This window comes from Apis cerana, linkage group LG11 (genome assembly GCF_029169275.1).
Source record: "Apis cerana isolate GH-2021 linkage group LG11, AcerK_1.0, whole genome shotgun sequence".
In the NCBI taxonomy this organism is placed as follows: Eukaryota; Metazoa; Arthropoda; class Insecta; order Hymenoptera; family Apidae; genus Apis; species Apis cerana.
This window is the reverse complement of record NC_083862.1, coordinates 7,165,272-7,185,189: the sequence shown is the minus strand read 5'-3', so window position 1 is coordinate 7,185,189 and position 19,918 is coordinate 7,165,272. Positions and strand designations below refer to the sequence as shown.

At 38.1% G+C, this 19,918-nt stretch overlaps 1 protein-coding gene across 15 annotated transcripts in view; it reads left to right on the top strand.

Annotated features, from left to right (window-relative positions):
- The window catches only part of LOC108000131 (zinc finger homeobox protein 4), a 420,790-nt gene that overhangs the window by 277,491 nt on the left and 123,381 nt on the right, over positions 1-19,918 (top strand). For 14 of the 15 annotated variants that reach the window (XM_062081638.1, XM_062081639.1, XM_062081645.1 and 11 more), the window contains 2 exons: positions 130-2,868; positions 3,091-3,535. In XM_062081638.1, coding sequence (XP_061937622.1) covers positions 130-2,868; positions 3,091-3,535 — 3,184 coding nt within the window. The remainder of the gene's footprint in view (positions 1-129; positions 2,869-3,090; positions 3,536-19,918) is intronic. The other variant, XM_062081648.1, reaches the window with a different exon arrangement.

Genomic DNA, 19,918 nt, shown 5'->3' with positions numbered 1-19,918 from the left:
GAAGAATCGGAATGCAAAAAAAAAAAAATGAAATTAAAACCAGACCCTGTCAAAGCGAATAAACCAACCTGGTAAATTATCCTCGAATTTGCGAACGAGAAAGAAAGCATAGGCGACCTTTTCTTACAGGCAAACGCGGCTGCCTCGCAGAAACGAGCGCGAACACGCATTACCGACGAACAGCTAAAGATATTACGGGCGCATTTCGACATCAATAATTCCCCCGGCGAGGAGCAGATTCTAGACATGGCTGCCCAAAGTGGTCTACCGCCTAAAGTGATCAAACACTGGTTCAGGAACACGTTGTTCAAAGAACGGCAGCGCAACAAGGACAGCCCTTACAACTTCAACAATCCGCCTAGCACGACCCTGAATCTCGAGGAATACGAAAAAACGGGGGAGGCGAAGGTCACACCGTTGAATTCGAGTGTGTCCGGGAGCAGTTCCTCGGATGACAAAAGCCCAAACAAACAAGCAACTCCACCACCTACGGCCACGTCAGTCAACACGTCCCAGCCAACCGATATAAAACAAGAAATTCAAGAACAACCGCAGTGTCATATTCAGCAACAATCTCAGCATCAGGAGGAGCAACAACATCATTCGCCCGGAAGTTCGGGCGGGCAACAATCGAGGCCGCACTCACCGGCGCTGAGCATGAGCTCGGTATTCTCTGGCATCCATCACGACGTGTCGACGCACGCGCCATCAGCCACCAGCACTCCAAGCGCCCCGATGCTACCGCCGAAGCTGGCGCCCCAAAATTTCGCCAGTCCTAATTCGGGGACAAGTAGCGTGGTGGCGAGTCCAATCGCGGCGATGGCGCTGACGCCTCAGAGATCTTTGAGCCCTGGCCGTGGGCCGACTGATTATTCGTTCAGTGGAAGCGCGAACGGCAGCAGTTCGTCAGGTGGAAGTTCGGGGAAACGTGCGAATCGGACAAGATTCACTGATTATCAAATCAAAGTGCTGCAAGAGTTCTTCGAAAACAACGCGTACCCGAAGGACGACGACCTGGAATATTTGAGCAAACTTCTAGGATTGAGCCCGCGTGTGATCGTGGTTTGGTTCCAAAACGCTAGACAGAAAGCCCGAAAGGTGTACGAGAATCAGCCAGCTGCTGAGCCAGTGACACCGGGGGGCCGCGAGGGTGACGACGGTTCGGGCCGCTTCCAGCGGACCCCAGGCTTGAATTACCAATGCAAGAAGTGTTTGCTGGTGTTTCAGAGATACTACGAGCTCATTCGTCATCAGAAGACGCACTGCTTCAAGGAGGAGGACGCGAAGAGGAGCGCCCAAGCGCAGGCGGCCGCGGCCCAAGTAGCCGCGGTTCTCAGTTCTGAAGACAGCAACAGCAGCTCGACCACCACCACTGCTAACGCAGTCTCCACCAATCCTACGAGCGCGCCCGCCCTCGCGGAACAGTTGCAACAACCGTTGAACACAGCTACGCCGCCCCATCATCAGCAACAGGCGATGGGACAGTCGCATCAGCAATCACAGCAGCAGCAGCAACAGCAGCAACAACAGCAGCAACAACAACAACAACAACAGCAATCGCAGACTGAGTCGAAGGAGGGTAGTTTTCAGTGCGATAAATGCAATCTGATGTTCGGACGGTTCGAACTGTGGCGCGAGCATCAGTTGGTACATATCATGAACCCGTCCCTCTTCCCACCCGCTTATCCACCAGATTCACCCTTTGGGATCCTGCAACAGCAGGCGTTGAACGCTACCACAGGAGTGGCAACTGATGCTCCTCATCCGTTGATAGCGATGATGCAGGATAGAAAGAGGAAATACGAGGATTTCGACGAGGCGACAGGCGGCGAATCGCGATCGAATTCCGAGCACAGCGAGCAGCCAAAAGACAAACGACTGAGAACAACCATACTGCCTGAACAGTTAGACTATTTGTATCAAAAGTACCAGATCGAATCTAATCCATCGAGAAAGATGTTGGAGACAATAGCTCGCGAGGTTGGGTTGAAGAAGCGCGTGGTGCAAGTATGGTTTCAAAATACTCGCGCCCGCGAGCGAAAGGGTCAATTCCGCGCGCACAGTCAGGTGATCAACAAGCGCTGCCCCTTCTGTCCAGCCTTGTTCAAGGTGAAATCCGCCTTGGAATCGCATCTCAGCAGCAAACACGCCGACCAGGTGGCGCGTGGCGAGGTTAATATCGACAATATCCCAGACGAGGAGCTGTCAATGGAGTCCGCTCCCTCGAACCCTAGCACACCCAACATGATGCCTCCCCTCTTCCCACCGTTCAACACCGACATGGAGGCATCATTGAAAAAGTACTACGAGGAGTCGATGAAACGATACATCAGCGAGTTGCAGGCCCACGCCAGCAACGGGAAACAAGAGACGGTGAATCATCAGACAAGCAGCAACAGCGGCGAATCTCCTCTGGATCTGAGCAAACCTGTCGATCTTAGCCGCCCTATGAAACTGAACCTCGGCGGGCTGGGCAATCTTCTCGATGAACAACACGGCACTCATTTCCGCGGCGGTAGCGATTGCGGCCCGCTTACCGATCTTTCCGAAAGAAGTATCTGCGATGACGACAGTATGAGCGAGACTACGGAATTCCTAGACGACGAGAGTGGCCCCGCGAGCCCTGCCTCGAGCACGCAAAGCTCGAGACAGGGTCCGGCTTCCGCGGGAACTGGAAGCACACCAGGTCCACCGGTCACTGGCGCAAGCAGTGGGACAGGCCAATCGAGCGGCAAGAGATATCGAACCCAGATGTCCGCCACCCAAGTGAAGGTGATGAAGTCACTATTCTCGGACTACAAGACGCCTACGATGGCCGAGTGCGAGATGCTGGGGCGCGAAATCGGTCTGCCCAAGCGTGTGGTCCAGGTGAGCATCTCTTATTTGTTTCGGCGAGGAATTTCTAATTCTAGTTAAACGTACGTATTTTAAGATCGTTCCATGATCAGACTTTATATTTAACCTCGTTAATTTCGAAACGATAATTCTTACGATAATCGAACGAACGAAAATTTCACGTCAAATGTGTTTAACTCGAATTCCTCGCACTTTTCGATCGCCAAGGATGGATCTAACGGAGGGGATTGGCAGGTTTGGTTCCAGAATGCCCGCGCCAAGGAGAAGAAGGCGAGATTAGCCGCGGGTCTACCCGCCGAGGGCTCGGCCGTCCAACCGAATCGCGGTCCGACCGGGCCCGACGAGTGCAGGCTATGCTCGGTCCGATACTCGGCGAAATCGCCGCTTCAGGAACACGTATTCTCGCGGCGACACATCGAATCGGTGCGTGTCGCCGTCGAGGAAGGTAGTCTCGTGCCGCCAACACCCGGCGCGCCGATCGTTCCTGGCGGCAACACGAGCGCAGCGGGGATCGGTGGCTCGCCAGTAGTCGGCAACCAACAGCAGCAGCAACAGCAGCAGCAATCGGACGAAAACATGATGTACGGATCCTTGTTCCTCCATCCAACGGCGATGTTCCAGCCACAGCAACAGCAACACCCGGGCGCCGCAGCGGCAAGCACGGCTACCACCACGGCCGGTGAGTGTCTGGCTGACCTCTTAGACTCGTAAACGATCGTTTTGGCTTCGCGTCTCGTTCGAAATTCTTAACGATCCTTTCTTTCTTTTTGTCCATCTAGAGAGAATCATCTTCTTCGCGTTACTATAAATTTTTTATATCGCTAACGAAATCGAACACTAAACGATAGTACGAGATAATACGATTTGTTTTATCAATACTGCCTGTTTCTTATATTTCGGATGGAAATTAATGATGCAATGATTATTATTCGTTTTTTTTTCCTTTTTCGCACTTTTTATTATCGTCGCAACAACGAATCTGAATTTCGAACTCGCGCGAGTCATCGTCGTTTGTATGTTGTGCACGTGTCCCTTTTTTTTTTACTCGCGTGTATACGTAAGCATACCGTATAATTTTGGCCCGTGTGATACTCTAGAGGGCCTGTCGATTACGAAGATTTACAAACGAGAAGAAATTCTTTTGAAAATTCTCGAGTAATCTTTATATGTATAGTGCGAATATAATATATCCAGAGCTAGGCAATACTGAAAGTTCCTATCAGATGACTATTCTCTAGCGTAAGGGAGAACGTGACTAAGAAAAGAAAAAAAAAAAGAGCAAACGATCGAACGTATGCAAGTGTGTGTGTGTGTGCGTATGTGTGTGTGCATGTGCGTGCGTGTGCGAGAGTGAGCTGCATAAAAAGAAAGGAGAAAAAAGAAGGAAAGAAAAAGGAAGCAACGTAGGAAAGAAAAGTGTGGCCCGTGATGCGTGAGAAATATCAAGCATTAATAACATTTTTAATCTAATCGATCATCGCCGCCGGATAATATAGATAAAGGAGAAACGAAAAGAGAAGAAAAGAAAAAAAAATAAACATATTACACATTTTGCGTTTTGATTATTATAAGTTGCTGTACAGTTAAAGACTATATTTACAAATTATTTACGGAACTTTATTATTATTATTATTATTATTATTATTATTATTATATTTTATAATGGATCCTTTTTAGTTAACTATCCATTTCGATTTATTAAGCTCGAAGCGTTTGATTCATTATAGTATAGCCAGAAAGAACGGAGAATTACATTGCCTTTTTCCTTTAATTCCTACATAGCGTAGCGAAATATCGTTTCCTCCCTTATCTTCGCCTTTCTCGTCTCGTCCCTTGTTTTTCGACATACTGCGTCATACTTATCGTCGTCGTCGTCGTCGTCATCGTCGTCGTCGTCGTCGTCGTCGTTGTCGTCGTCATTATGCACAAGCCGCGAAGCCATTCCAACACCGTGTAATCTTACAGTGCACTCCTACTTATTGCGCCCTCGAGCATTCACTGTAAATACAACTTCGCTAAACCCTAACCCGTTATCCGAGGCCCGGATAGGGACCCTTTATCTCGAACGGTCCCGATTCTGGCCTCCACGAATTGTAACGAACGCAAGAGAGACGATTCTTGAATTGTTCCTCTTTCTCTCTCTTTTTTTCTGTGTGACGAACGACGTATATGCGTTTTATCCATACTTCGTTAATGCATCAATGCACGTGGTTGTAATGCATAGTGGTGCAGAATGGATTTCATATTTCAGGGAATGAAATAGAGGTTTGAGAGGTTTGATTCGTGATTCTTCGTTTTTTTTGAAAATTTTCGTTCTTCGAAAGATGTTAATAATTATTATAAGTTGTTTTATATCTTGAAGAGTTTAAATTTTTGTTTTCGTCGGACACAATATTTTTATTCTTTAATATTAGAGTTTATCGATCGATTTATCGTAGAGTTGGAATTGAAAAAGAGAATATTGGAATTGAAATTGCTAATATTTTTTATGTACCTTGTTTGTTTATCTAGCTTTATTTTTTTTATTATTGCTTCCTTGCTTTGTAAATTGAAAATTATTTGAAAATTATCATACGATTATGTATTTTCAAATATAATTTTGAATCAACAAAGCTTCGTTTTTTTTTACAAGTTTTAATTAATGCTCTTATACAAGCATTATTTTGAACGAAAAATTTCTTTAAAAAAATCTTAGTTGATAAAAGAAAAGAAAGAAATCTCATAAATTAAATTCTATTCTATATTAATTAAATTCGTGTCGTCCCGTTCTTTATCGTCTTCGATCCATAGGCGAAATCCATTCTGAATCATCATCTTGCACATACATCCATAGACACGCGTCAATATCCAGTCGAACCTGTTTCTTTGTCACCATATCGCACAATTTTGTTTGCCTTACTCCTTTTTTCTTTTACAACGACGCGCGATAATATCCTATTTTGCCATTTTTACGACGACATCGATTTTAATCAGGGCTACTATTATTACTAATTATTATTATTATTATTATTATTAATTATTATTATTAATTATTATTATTGTTTTATGCGTTAGTTATTTATGAGTCTTCTTTATATCCCAAATTGTCTCTCTTTCTTTTTTATCGTTTTGTGATAGTCACACTCTCGTCTGCCCACGCAAACGGATCGACTCGATTGTATTCTGACCTTGAGCAGCTTGGATACCCGATATATACTCTTTTTTTCTTGTTTATTGAATTTTTTTTTATTTTTCTATTTTACAATTTTACAAATTTTTCACTCTCAAATGTCGCAATTTGATTTGGAAACATTGAAACGTGAAAAACGTGAAATTTATGTTGGATCTAAATTTTAAATTATCATTAGGGATCCTTGTTCTGTGTCATTATACAGAATCGTAAACAAATTTCTAAACATTACAGAAAATATTTTATAAAATTTGTGCTCAACGTCGAATTTAGATAAAAGAAAAAAAAATTAATAATATCGACATCAAAAGTGATTCGTTCGGATTACGTTATTGCGTTTTTTTTTATTATTTTGAATTTGAATTCATTTAGTTTGTATTCTGCATTTTGTGATGTAAAATAAAATATGGAATTGAGACAAAATGTTAATGAAAATTCATGAACAAGTTAAATTGTTGTTAATAGACGCTATGATTAAGTGTGAGCAAATCTTATTTAACTTTTTTAAATAAAACTTATTTTTAAAGAAAATAATAATGTTAAGATAAAATGTATCAAGTAAAATTTCGTAAAATTTAATAGTATGTGATACAGATAGAGAACTAGTTAGTAGTTAATGAAACAAATAATTGTATTGAGATTGCATTTTCATAAAATTTGCGACAAATGAGCTTTATTTACGGTAGGGTAATGTATATTTGTGCATATATGTCAGGAAAAGTTATATATATGCGTTCAAAAGATCGTTTTTGTAACCAGCGAGGGTGTGGCTCAATTTCTCGCTTTTTTTCTTTGCCGACACGCGCACATATATACACACAAACGCACATATCCACATTATGCACGAATCTACATAGGCACATACTTTAATACAACAGAAACACTTGTGCATACTCGACATGACATGAACACGAATGCGTATAGTTTACACATATAGACAACAATTTTATATGTATGTCGGTCCCTACTATTCTTGTGTATATAGTTTATTATTATTATTATTATTATTATTAATTATTATTTTATATTATTAATATTATATTATTTTTCCGTTCTAGTCTAAAATAAAGCTATACTATCATAAGATTAATCTTTGGTTTTTTTCTTATTTGATGTTTTTACCCTATCCCTTCAACCCTGAACCCTGTCCTCGTAGTTTTATTTTCGGGTAAGTCGCATCGCTTTAATCATCGATACATCCACCTAAATCATCGTAGTTGTTTTGTTTTATTTATTTGCTTGTATATTATTCGAGTAGATATTGAAATATTATTTTTTTTTTTTATAAAGCATTTAATTTTACGAAAGGATAGTGTGAAATAAAAATCGATATTATATCACTCATTTTTTTAAATGATAAAGACAAGTTTTTGTCCAAACGAATATAATTATGATTAAATATGGCTACATATTTATATTATATACGGTAGCAGATTTGTTTAAATATTTTACATTTTCGATGTACTGTTGTCTCTTGTCTAACGTTGGAAATTATTTGAACAAACTGGTATTCACTATTTGATATTTTTAACAGAATATGAAAACAATTTCCTAATAAATAAAAATATTTTCTGTCACAAGAGGATTTTGTCTAATTGAAATAATTGAAACAGTGTTTGAATAAACGTAACATTCATTACATTAAAAAAATATATATTTGTAAATATATGACGGAACATTCTATTTTTTCTAAAAAAAAAAAAGAATTAAAATAATTCTCTTCGCAAGAATATTTTGTCGCAAATTGAATGCAATTGAAACGTATTTAGCGTTTTGCTAAATTCACGATTCCAAGCAGAAAATTCTACTTTCTCTAAAAGAACGTTTGAGACCATAATGTAACGTTTCCGCCCAAAAATGCAAATATCCCTCGTCTGGCGAAAAAACTAGATGCCATTATCGCGCTCCATGCCCGAACAAACAATATAAAACCAGCCCCTCGCAGCCTTATCCCGGACGCGAGAGTGGTCCGATTGCTGGCGCAAGAGGGCCGCGTAAAATAACGGCGAACTGGTGCGGATCGAAATGGCGACACTCTCTAGACGGAAGAAAGCGTGTTTCCAGGTATCCTGGGCAGGTCGATCACACGAGTTTTGCGTAAACAACAACGGCTGTTAAGGCGAATTACGACATGGTTCGTCTGGTAGTCGTGCATCACCAGGTAATTAAACCGGGTCCACAGCGGGACGATTCGACGAGCTGGCTCGACTTACATGGCATTGTCGCTGGCTGGCCAGCGTCGTACAACCGAGCAGGAAACGAGCGGGTTTATCGTGGGCCGTGCTGCTCGACTGACTCGCGCCCGAGTCATGAATTAGAAGCGACAGGGAAGCGTTAACCGTGGTCTGTAAGATTACACGTCCACGACTGGATTCCTAATGCACGAGCGCAGATGTTCGAGATCCGTTTTTCGATTTGGGCATGGAATTCTGTTGAGGAGGTGAATTATTGGCGGGTTTTCATCGGTGGATTAATTAATAATTTTTGTATTATTGTGCAAATTTTATTTTCACAAATTCTTGATTTTAAGTAATTTTCTGATGAATTGGAATCAAAGTAAATTAACAGCAGATTTGTCGATTGATTGGGATTGGAAATTCTTTTACGAGAGAGAGGGATGAAAAATTTAATCTGAAATAAAAGGATACTTATATCAAGGTATATATATGTTGTATATATTTTTAATTTGTGTAAATTTATATTTATAAATTGTGAAAATTTTGATTGAGTTACATATAGTGAACATATAAAGAAATTAATCTGTTGATTGAAGAATTGTTGTTGATTAAAGAATTAATATCAATATATAATAACAATGAATTATATTTATCTTTTAATTTAAGTATTTTAACAGAGTATTATTAAGTATTTTAAAATTATTTCTACACTTTACCACTAAAGCATGTAAATGTACTCTTTCAGGTACCACACCTTGTCTACATTTTTTCGCAAACACTGATAATCTTTCCCTGTGTATACACACCTGCATACAGAATAAATAAGCAAATAAGTACATCTACATTTAATAATCTTTCAAAATCAAAAAAAAAAATTACTCTTCAAAACAACTTATTCAAAAAAATATTAAATCGTAATATTAATAAATTTACTTTACATTTTCGATTATATAATCTTCTCTTTTATATATTTATAACTACTTATTATTATATCAAAAGTCAAATAACTTGATGCTAAAGTTATGTAGATAATTAAAATTATTAAATAAAAATTATATGATATCATTTAACTGTACAACTTTAATTTTGTATTATACAAAATAATACATATAACTGATTATGATTCTATAGATAATACGATATTAATGATTTCAAGAAGAACGTAATTCAAAATAATTTCTAAATTTAAATAATTTAATGAATGAAAAGAATTTTAATATTAATAATCATAAAAAATATAAATAATAAGAAAACTATTTCGTTTCAAATAATTCATGGATATTAATTCTTTATGATATAAGAATATTACTAGATATCCCAAGATCGTACAAATATTTATTTAACACATGTTACATTCCATTATCCAACATTCAAATAATCCATCTTTCATCCTCTCATCGTCTCAAATAACAAATTCTCAAATATCCAATAGAACCTCGCCCACCTTGGAGAAATTTCAATCACTAGGGGGAAAAAAAAAACAATGCCACCGTTCGTAACACGAAACTACCATGGAAACCGTGTGTTCGTTTCGACGCCTTAATAATTGTTACGTGATTTAACACCCGACTTTCCAAGGTTTTGTCGATCGGCTCGGTCGGTTAATTAGTCGCGCCACTTTTTCGACGCGTCTTCGAAGGCAACAATAGACTCGATCTATACGTGGGGAGGTGGTTGATTGCGAGTGGGCCATTGTACGCGTGGTCATGGCCGCCAACGCGACGAAATTCCCTAAACGACGCGATTCACGCTTCTGAATGGGATCGAGCGCGTGGAAGGAAGGAATAAAAAAAAAAAGGGAAAAGGAGAACAAAGGGGACGGATATTCATTCGGAAAATTGATTCCTTGGTGACGAGCGATCGGCCGGCGCGTTTCAACCTCGCCTCAGCCTTTTTCGCGGCCTTTGTGCCCGGTTTCAACGCGACAAAGACTCGATATTCCTTGTGAAATCTAATGGCTTTGTTCGATCCTCGCGCGTTAAATCGCTTCACGTAACGTATTGTGTCTGGTAACGATCCAGGTGATTACTTTGGTAGCTGTGTGACTTTCGAAATTATACCTAAATATAGATGCGTTTTATTTTTTCTTCTTGGCCCGTGCATTGCAGATTGCGAATTTTATTTTTAAAATAAATGAATGTATCTCGAGGATTATTCTTTATGATTTTTATTTATATTTTTAAAAAAATGTTCAACTGCAGCTTGAGATTGATCATTGAAATTTTTGATATTAAGATTAGAATATTTTCATTATCATCTTTTGAAAATCAAATTTCTATGTAATTATGTAATTAAAGAAACGAAATTTAAATTTACCTTTAACATATCATAAATGTATCGTATTTCAGATATTCCGTATCTGTTTATATATCGTGTATATTCTATAAATTTTTCAGATAAAATTTTTTCTTTCATAATTATAGAATCTCGAGATAAATTTCTAAAACATGCTTGTATTATATTCCATCTTTCATCATAGAAAATTATAAACCAAAATCTAACAAAAATTTCACAAGTATCCAAACCATATAAAAAACCATATACAAATTGAAATCAACTGTATTATTAGCCCACTTCGACACACCTCGCTTTATAAACCGCTTTATAATCCTTCCTTTAAAATCAACACGCGTCTATCACGCGTGTAATAATGGCGGGTGTGTCTCGTGCCTGGAAAATAAAAATTCGAAACGTTCTCAAAAAACTTCTTCTCGTCTTCCCCACAACGATATAACCTTACGCTTAACAACGCGCGAAATTTCGATGCAGTAGGGTCGCTCAATTCAAACTAGGAAGAAGAAAAGATCCTTTCTGTTCCTTCCTTCCGGCTCGTGGCGGGTCACGTGCCTCTCTTTCCCTGCCATTTCGAAAAGCTTATGCTAATGTCCTCGGAGGCGGTCAAAGCGCAATCGAGTTTTGCAACGACGATTATACGCGCGATTCGTGAAATTATGCAAAACGCGTGCCCGTTCACTCGCCAGGGTGCGCGACAGGCACGTGGCCTCGCCGACGAGGGAATGCAAATGATAACTCGACTCGAGGGTTGAACAACTCTCCTCTTTTTTTTCCTCTTTGTCCGTTGGACTCATGTGAAAATGTACGACGCACGATGTGTGTGTGCGTGCGTGTGTGTATGTGTACATGCCCGATGATATTGTGATTTAAAGAGGTTGGGTGCCCCTTGGCTCTCGAAGAGGATAGGGGTAGCTCCTCTTTGAAGAAATCGAGCTTTGTCGGGGAAAATGTGGAGATGAAAGTGTCAGTTATGAAAGTGTGCTCCAAGGGGATGCAGAGTATAGGAATTCTTCTTTTACTTATTCTCTGATTCTTAAGCGATTGAGAGGGATCTTGGATATTTTGTAACAAGTTTTTAGATCGATACGCGGTATTTTTACGAAGTAAATCTCTATGAGGATAGTACAGTTTTGATATTCGTTCAATATTCTTCACGAAAATTTTGTTTAACCGAAGAAAAAAAAAATCTCGTCCAACCAATACCTGCTCGCACTTGGATGCTCTCATCCAAACTAGCCTTCCCGCAAACCAGAACGAGTTCACCCAGTAAGATCCCCGGCACGGACCTTGGGGACGCCATCAGGTAGGAATTAGCATGGCCACGTCTTTTCTTTTTCGAGAACGAGCTCGCGGTGTTCGTTTGTTCGTCCCTAATCCTTTCGAATGCGCGGAGTCGAAAGTGACCGAGAAGTGCCTCGAATCGGATCGTCTCTCTCTCCCCCCGCCTCCATGCTATACCTCTGTCCCCACGGTTCTCGCGTCCTTCTCCATTCTTCTCCTCTCGTGTCCTTACGGCCATATGTTACCCGATCCGTGCCGGAGCTATTAATTATATCGATCTATATAGTCTGCGTAGTTAGGTATAGCAGCGAAAACCACCGCCAGTCCCTGCCACGGTTTATGGCTCTTCTCTCATCCCTACACCTTGGTCCCACGTTTCTCTCTCTCTCTCTCTTTTTCTCTTTCGGTTCTTCAGCGGCTCGTTCAGCGACAGCTAGGGTGAGAAGGTAAAAAAAATATTGAACCGCGTTGCACAGAAATACATAAAACCCGGCCAGAAGCATAAATCATTAGGGGCCGCGGAGGAACTATTATGTGACTCGAGGCTCCGTGGGGAGAACTGGGCCCCGGGAGGAGAGGTGAAAAAATCGTGGCAAGGGGGGTGACAGTTCACCCCCCTCTCTCCTGTGTAACCGATGTGGATATCGTTGCTTTATTATTTTTTTTTTGTTGGCGCAGAGATCTGGGAACTTTTTAATTCGTTAATCGGATTTCGGATGATGTAATAATTTTGGATGGAATTGAATGATCGATAGAAATAGTTACATATATAACGAAGTAGAGAAATAGTTACGTTATATAAATTGGAAATGAATTTTGTTTCCGTAACGATCGAAGAATGGAGTTTTAATTTTATTTAACAGCTTTCGAGAATTTTTTAAAAAATTACACGCCGTGTAACAAAATATTAAAACGTATCAATATTTTATTATGGAGTGAATATAAACTGTTAAATAACGTAATAATTTTTTTTAATTATAAACACTTTCACAAATAACTTTCACTTCGATTCATCGGCGACCATTTCGAAGTGCATTTGAAACATATTTACTTGTAATTTCCCAATCCTATTGTAATAATTAATATTTCTATCATTTATTATATTTCTGATGGTATTCTTCCAATCAAAATTAAAATTCTTCTTTAATAATTACGTCGATCAAGAAACAATTGCTCATCGATCAACGCGTGTCAGGAGAAAATAGGCATGTCGAATAATTAATGCAGCAATTATTTTCCCATTGTAATGATTTCGTAAGAAATATCTTGGAAACAATTAAAAAAATAGGAATCATCTTTCACACTTTCATCTTTCGCTTAATTCATTATACATGGAATATAATATAATTGAACAGCAAATAATTTCAATTACCTAATTTAATTTTATTTATCAGCAATTATATTTTAAAATAATAAAAATTATCATTATATTTCGCTGTTATAAAACTTTTTATCGAAGTGAAAATTTGAAAAATTCAACAAATCAAATAAAATTAAAGTCGAACGAGAAAACCAATCCACAAATTCAAAATTTCTTTGCGTTTTTGAAAAATCTTTCAAAAAAAAACCTTCCAAACAATATTCTATAGGCTCGAAAAAATTAAAATTACAAATCTCGCCGACTCGATGAAAAGAAGAGAAAGAGATAGAAGTTGAAAGCTTGGAGAAACGCGATACCCGACTCGATAGCCGGAGGCTGCAAAAAGTAAAAAGGCGATCCCGAACGGCAGATCGTCGATTCGAGGAAGGAAATCCTCCAGGAACACGATGACGCGCGAACAGGCGAACCGACGGCTCGGTTTCGCTCAGCTCGATTCCAGCGCGTTCACTTTCGCCACGAGGAATTCCTCAGAGGGGGAGGGGGGGACTTCTTTTGGCCCCTGGCAGACTCCGCGTCGGACAAGGTGTCGAGAGGAGCCGGCGCGGAACGAGTCACGAGACCGTTCGTGAATAACCTAGTAAAAGTAGCGAACTATAGTGGACTCTTCCCTTCGCCGGTGTTTGTCGAAGGCGCTACTGGAATCCGGCAAAAAACTCACCGGTCGGCTACCGGTCACTCTAATGCTTGCCTATAATGTGCCACGTTATTTTCAACGCTGCCACCGCCACGCCGGCGACGCTTCCTCGTGACCTCGACGCCGTGGAAACGATTCCGGGACGACGATTCTCGTGAAAATGGCTTTGAACGGGGCGAGGAGGGAATCCCTATGCAAGATTCGAGCGATGAACAAGTTTCGAACACGAGTTTTCTTTTTATGGATCATCCGAATGTTTTTTTTTTTGAAGAAGTTTATTGAAGAGAGGAACGGAGAGGTTATGTCTGTTTTCGCGATGATAAGATGAGAATTTTCTTTGATAGAAAAATATCTTTTGATCCGTTTAACTTTCTTTTTTCTTCTTCTTCTTCTTCTTTTGTTTCGCGTGTATCATTATTTTTGAGTTTGTCAAGGATAAAGGAAAATATTGAGGTTATAGTGTCGTTTTATTGTAAAAAGATAAAATTCAAGCTCGTTTCACGATTGATTATTATTTATTCCGCTTAAAATATGAAAAATATTATTATTTTCTGAATATACATTTGTTGGAAATAGCATACAAAAATATAACAAAAAAGAATTTCTAAGTAATTTTCCTTGGTGATTAAAATTGCAATTATTTTACATACTTACATATAAAATTGATTTGAAATTATTATACGCCTAATTAATGAAACTTTCTAACTATAAACACTGTATTAATAACCGAAATAAAATTACTTTTCTTTTCTTTCTCTCTTCTTTATAACTAATCGGTATAACGTGTACTAACTCTTACGTGTACACCTTCCTCGTTCGCTTTTCACCTCTCCACATTTTACGGGAAAGAAATTCTCCACGATCGAATGCCACACGCGAACTCCCCCTCCCCCCTCTGCTCTATATCAATAAAAATCGCGAGGATAATTCATTTGCGGGGCAACAGAGGCCGCAAAAATCGGGACAGCAATTGTGCGTGGAGGATGGCGACGCGACCGAATTGTTACGGGCGAAGAACGATGGTACCATAAACTCTCCTTGAAGGGAACACGGCGGGACGAGTTATGGCAATGATGCCGGGAGTTCCACGCATGACTCGCCACGACGCAAGTACCGATGGGGCCTTGAGGCGATCGAAAAAAGAGCAAACCGATGATGGTCTCGGTGCCTTGACGCGTACCGAGCAGTCACCGGCTCACAAAAGAATCGAGTGTTAATTATCGAATGGGCAAACGGGACTTTCACGGTGATACGAAGAATTTTTTTCTGTGTATTACCGCTTCGCGCTGGATTAAATTCGAAATGCCGATCCGTGAAATATAGGGCAGGAAAAAGTGTTTTAACATTGTTTCGGAAAAAAATGAAACTTATCTTTTCTCGTATTGTATTATTAAGGTTTGTGATTATATACAAAATTTTATTTGTAAAATTATATTTTTTTCATATTTGTATCTATATTAATTATTTAAAGACTATTTTTGTTATTCCTTAATTTATATTTATGTCTGCTTTTCAGAATCAATTGGAACGTAAATACGGAATGGTATTATATTTTATTATTAGAATATAGAAAATGTCGTGTATATAAACTGTTTAACATTTATATATGATCGATGAACCTTCAATATCTTTTCAATGCCTGTCACGATAGGCCTTAAAATAATTCATTGTATTGAAATAAGTAAATATGTTTGCAGATATTTGATATCTTCTATCTTGTTTTATTAACTTTCAAAAAAATATAAAACCTTACGTAGAATTTTGAATATTTTTTAAAATATTCAAATTTATTTATTAATTTTTACACAACTCTATGAATTAATGACTAAATAGACTCTATTGACTAATAAGATAATACAATCATTACAATAAAACGATACAACGGACAGAATGGAATAGATTTCAATCGATCAAACTATTTATTGCCTATCATCTTCCTTATTTGACATCTGAACATTTAATAATTTCTCGAAGGACACGTGTTAATAACGTGTCATTATTCCGTGTATTATTCTCTGAATTAACAAACATAAGTGGCAAGAAGGGGGTTATTCGTTACATCGAATAATAGAAAAGCGAGCAGATCTCATGCACGCGTATAGCACGTTTAAATCTATCTGCCAACGCGATCAAACATCGTTTGCGTCAAACTCTGTCATTTGTATACGAGACGCGGCATCGACCGCGCGTGGCATAAATCGTCCTTCGAATGGGTATTTAATAGAAGCTCAGGATACGCACTTAAATCACGCTATTAACTGCACGGAGGAGGAATAAATGGATTTTTTTTACGTTTGAAACGGTGAATTATGTCCGAGGCATATGGATCAAGGGAGATCGAGGGACGAAGAAAATTCTTGATTGAATTCAAATTCGTATTCGATTAAGAATTCGAACTGTGAAATTTAATTACTTGGAACGAATATCGACGATGAATATAATTGTGTGGGAAATATCGAAATTCGAAGTCAAGAATGACAAGTTGGGCGATAAATTTAATTAGTTGAGAAATATTGAGATCGAGGATCGAGAATTATTGATCGCATGATAAACTTAATTGCGTGGAAAATGTTGAAAAACGAGGATGATAGTTACTTATTTTGTTAAATAAGTATATGAATATTGAAATTTATAACGTATTGTAATAATTTTTAATTACGAGTTAATACAATACACTCGAAATTTATTTTTAATAAAATGTGTTTTCTTATTAACCAAATAAATATAATAAAAATTTGAACATAAACTATCCTCTAAGTTTATTTTTAAAAAAAAAATATTAAATTCCTTCGCATATACATGCACAATTACAACAGTTCAATTTTCCAAAACTATTAGTTTCTTATCATCGCTTCAAAAATAAATCCAACTATCGTTATAACGATACAAATTCTACATACGAACTGTCGTTTCGAATTTTCAATTTCAACAATTCGAATTTTCAACAAACTCAAAAACAATAACTTCGCCACCCTTCGACTCGCCCTAAAGAGGTACACGTAGCCATGGGCGCATCTGGGTGCGTTCGAAGCATCCTCGACCGCAAGCTCGCCACCACGTGATCGTGGCTTGGTGATGTTGTTGCTTGAATTATACTCTGATTATACTCCCATAGCCGCGCGGTGGCTATGATTAAACATTAAACAACGCCATTACGCCGAGTAAGAGTGGAAACGGAGAGGGCGAGAGCACGCGAGTAAGAGGTGCTCGAGAAGAAGCAGAAGAAGAAGAAAAGGAGGAGGAGAAGAGAGAGGAGGAGGAGGAGGACGATTGAGGAAGGATATCAGGTCTGAGGAGGGTTCCTCCTCGTCGTGGTGACCGCGGCCGCTCGTGTCCTCCTACGAGTCCAGGATTAGCCTGTAATTCCTTCGACCGAGCTGGTTGCCTCCTCTTCTCCGACTGTTGTTGACTGCCTAACCAGAAACAGGAATGCCAAGAAGCGTAATTAGCTATTCGGCCGCGAGAGGAGCCTATTTGCTTTACTGCATTCCGCGCCACCATTCAGGATGAAGCGACCTCGAGAGTGGAACAAGGGAGACGAGGATGGCAACCAGGTACGTCTCTCGATCGAAGGGCCTGAGTAACGAGATGGACGAATAAGCTTGAGCTTATTTTTCTTTTCATCTGTTGCTCCGTGTCGAGAGATTAACTGTCACGGATCGATTTGACGGGGACGATTATGGTTGGAAAGGTAGGAAAAATTTCAGGCGAGGGGAATGATAAATGGAACGCGATATGATTTCGTCAGGAGGATGTATGTTGATTCTTAACACGTTTTTTATTATGGGCGAATTTTAAGATATAAACGAGGAACATTTGATACAATGGTGACTTATTATTGGCGAGTTATGTAGAAGAAAGTTTTCAATATCTCTTCTCTATGAATCGTAAAAAGTAATATTTGAGATGGTATATTTATTTGCATTGATTTATATCATAGAAAAATTGTAATGGAAATTTTCATAACGTATTTATTTTAATATAATTATAACTATGAATATATTTCAAATCTTTTTTTCTAATTTTTACTTCATGGATTTTTATATAATTATAAAAAGAAACAAATATTTATAATTAATGCAAGCGATTTTTTAAATGAAATTCATATTGTAATATGCATCGATATTAAAAAGAAATAACACGTTTGAAATGTTTCCTTTAATTGTTTGAGCAACAAATACGTATATGATATCTTTTTCAACTTCGAATTTAAAATCCATACCTTTATATCGCGATAACTAAATTTCCATGCATGCTCTATATCCGTCAGAATTGCATTGAACTAACTCTCATAAATCTAGCAAAGTCAGTACCGATCCGTTAGATAATTTAGTACCTGCCAAACGACCACGACAAAAACATCAATCATATCGGCAGTTAACGTATATCCCTATTGCGATTCAAAGAGCAACAACACGATAATTCACATCGTTCGATAACCGCCTCCAAGAAAGAACAATGGTTGAAGAAATTGATTGAATTTTGGATTTGACTTTCGACGAAAAATTTCTATTTATTGGAGAAGTGATACGATTATAGAGACAATATTCTGTGAGTGTTACTAGATAAGAATAAAAGTAGAGCAGAACTATTATTGAACACGTGTAAAGCTAAAGATGGTGAATCGATCGTTTCTATCGCGATAGTTTTATTATTTTTAAGGATCTATCGAGGATTTCTTGAACGATTGTTTCAATGACGTCACATCTAAAGAATATTAAAACAAAATACATTTGACGATAAATTTTTTTTTAATTCTAAAATTTTTATATAAATTATCATGCATTTCGTATTAACTCTTAACTCTTTTAATAAGTAAATAATTTTAAGAGATCGATCTTCATATTTATTCGTTTAATTATTTACTTATCCTTAATTACACTACGAATTTTTAATATTCATATTTGAGATGTATATTATAAACCAAAAGTTTGAAGAAAAATAATTTTGTATGTTAGATCTATTACAATAAGTTATATTGTTTCAATTGAAATTGTTAAAACCTATAGAAAATTCTATTAAATAGAAATTGGTTCAAAATTGGCCAATTTCTTCTATCTTCCTCTTTTTACAATATTAAATTACTACAATATTAAAATAAAGTCTTCACCGCACCATAACCAATCCAAAGCTCTATCTCCAACAACTCTCTTCCATTACACGCCAGACGCAAATCCTCGTTTGCAACTGGCCAGTTAACCGGAAATTCCACGGCACGCTCGAAACAGAAGCGCAAGCTCATCTCGTTTCCTCTTGAAACGATCCCCTCGAATCGTTCAAACGCATACATGCACTAGTTCGGTTCATTTCCCTGTTACGTCGCGATTCTTCAGGAATGCAGAACGTGACCAACGTCGAACTGTTCATCATCATCCTAGCTCGGTCAACGCAATCGTGATTTAATCCTAAGCAAGCCACGATCATTCGAGCGCTGAAGAAATGAATTTTTGACACTTTGATGTACACGTATTTATTTTTAAAAGGAAAAGAAATTTGATTATTGATTATTGATTAAATTCTGTAGTTGTAATTTAAAAATATTGTTTTAAAATTTGTATAGATTGGAAATTTTTTAAATAATTTATTAACGTAAAGTAAAATTTTCTGTGTCATTGGTAAAATAGATGTAATGAAATAATTGAAATTTATCATTTTTATTGTTATTTCAAATAAAATTCGTTCAAATAATAAGTATATATATATATAATATATATATAAAGTGAAATATAAATATTTTGCAATTTTTAAATCTTAATTGGATTTTTTAATTCAGAAATAGAAATAATAAATGGATAGTTATATAGATTAGCATAGCAAGTATAAAGTTAACTATATCGAAATGTTAAACGTGGAATGCAATGTAATAAATGCATCCAAGATACACGCTGTACAAGATTCTTGAGGACAAGAAATTATTTCCAGCGTGCCTTTATCGTCTATACGTATCATCATGCGATTTTCATGATGAACGAAATGTTTTCTCGAACGAAGAAAGATATGAGTCAGAATGATTTTAATATGGATGCCAAAGTGAAGGATGCAACGTAAAAATAATGTTGAGAAATCCGACTACATGAATTAATCGCCCCGTTACGACAAATGCTTGCGACAAATATAGATGCTGA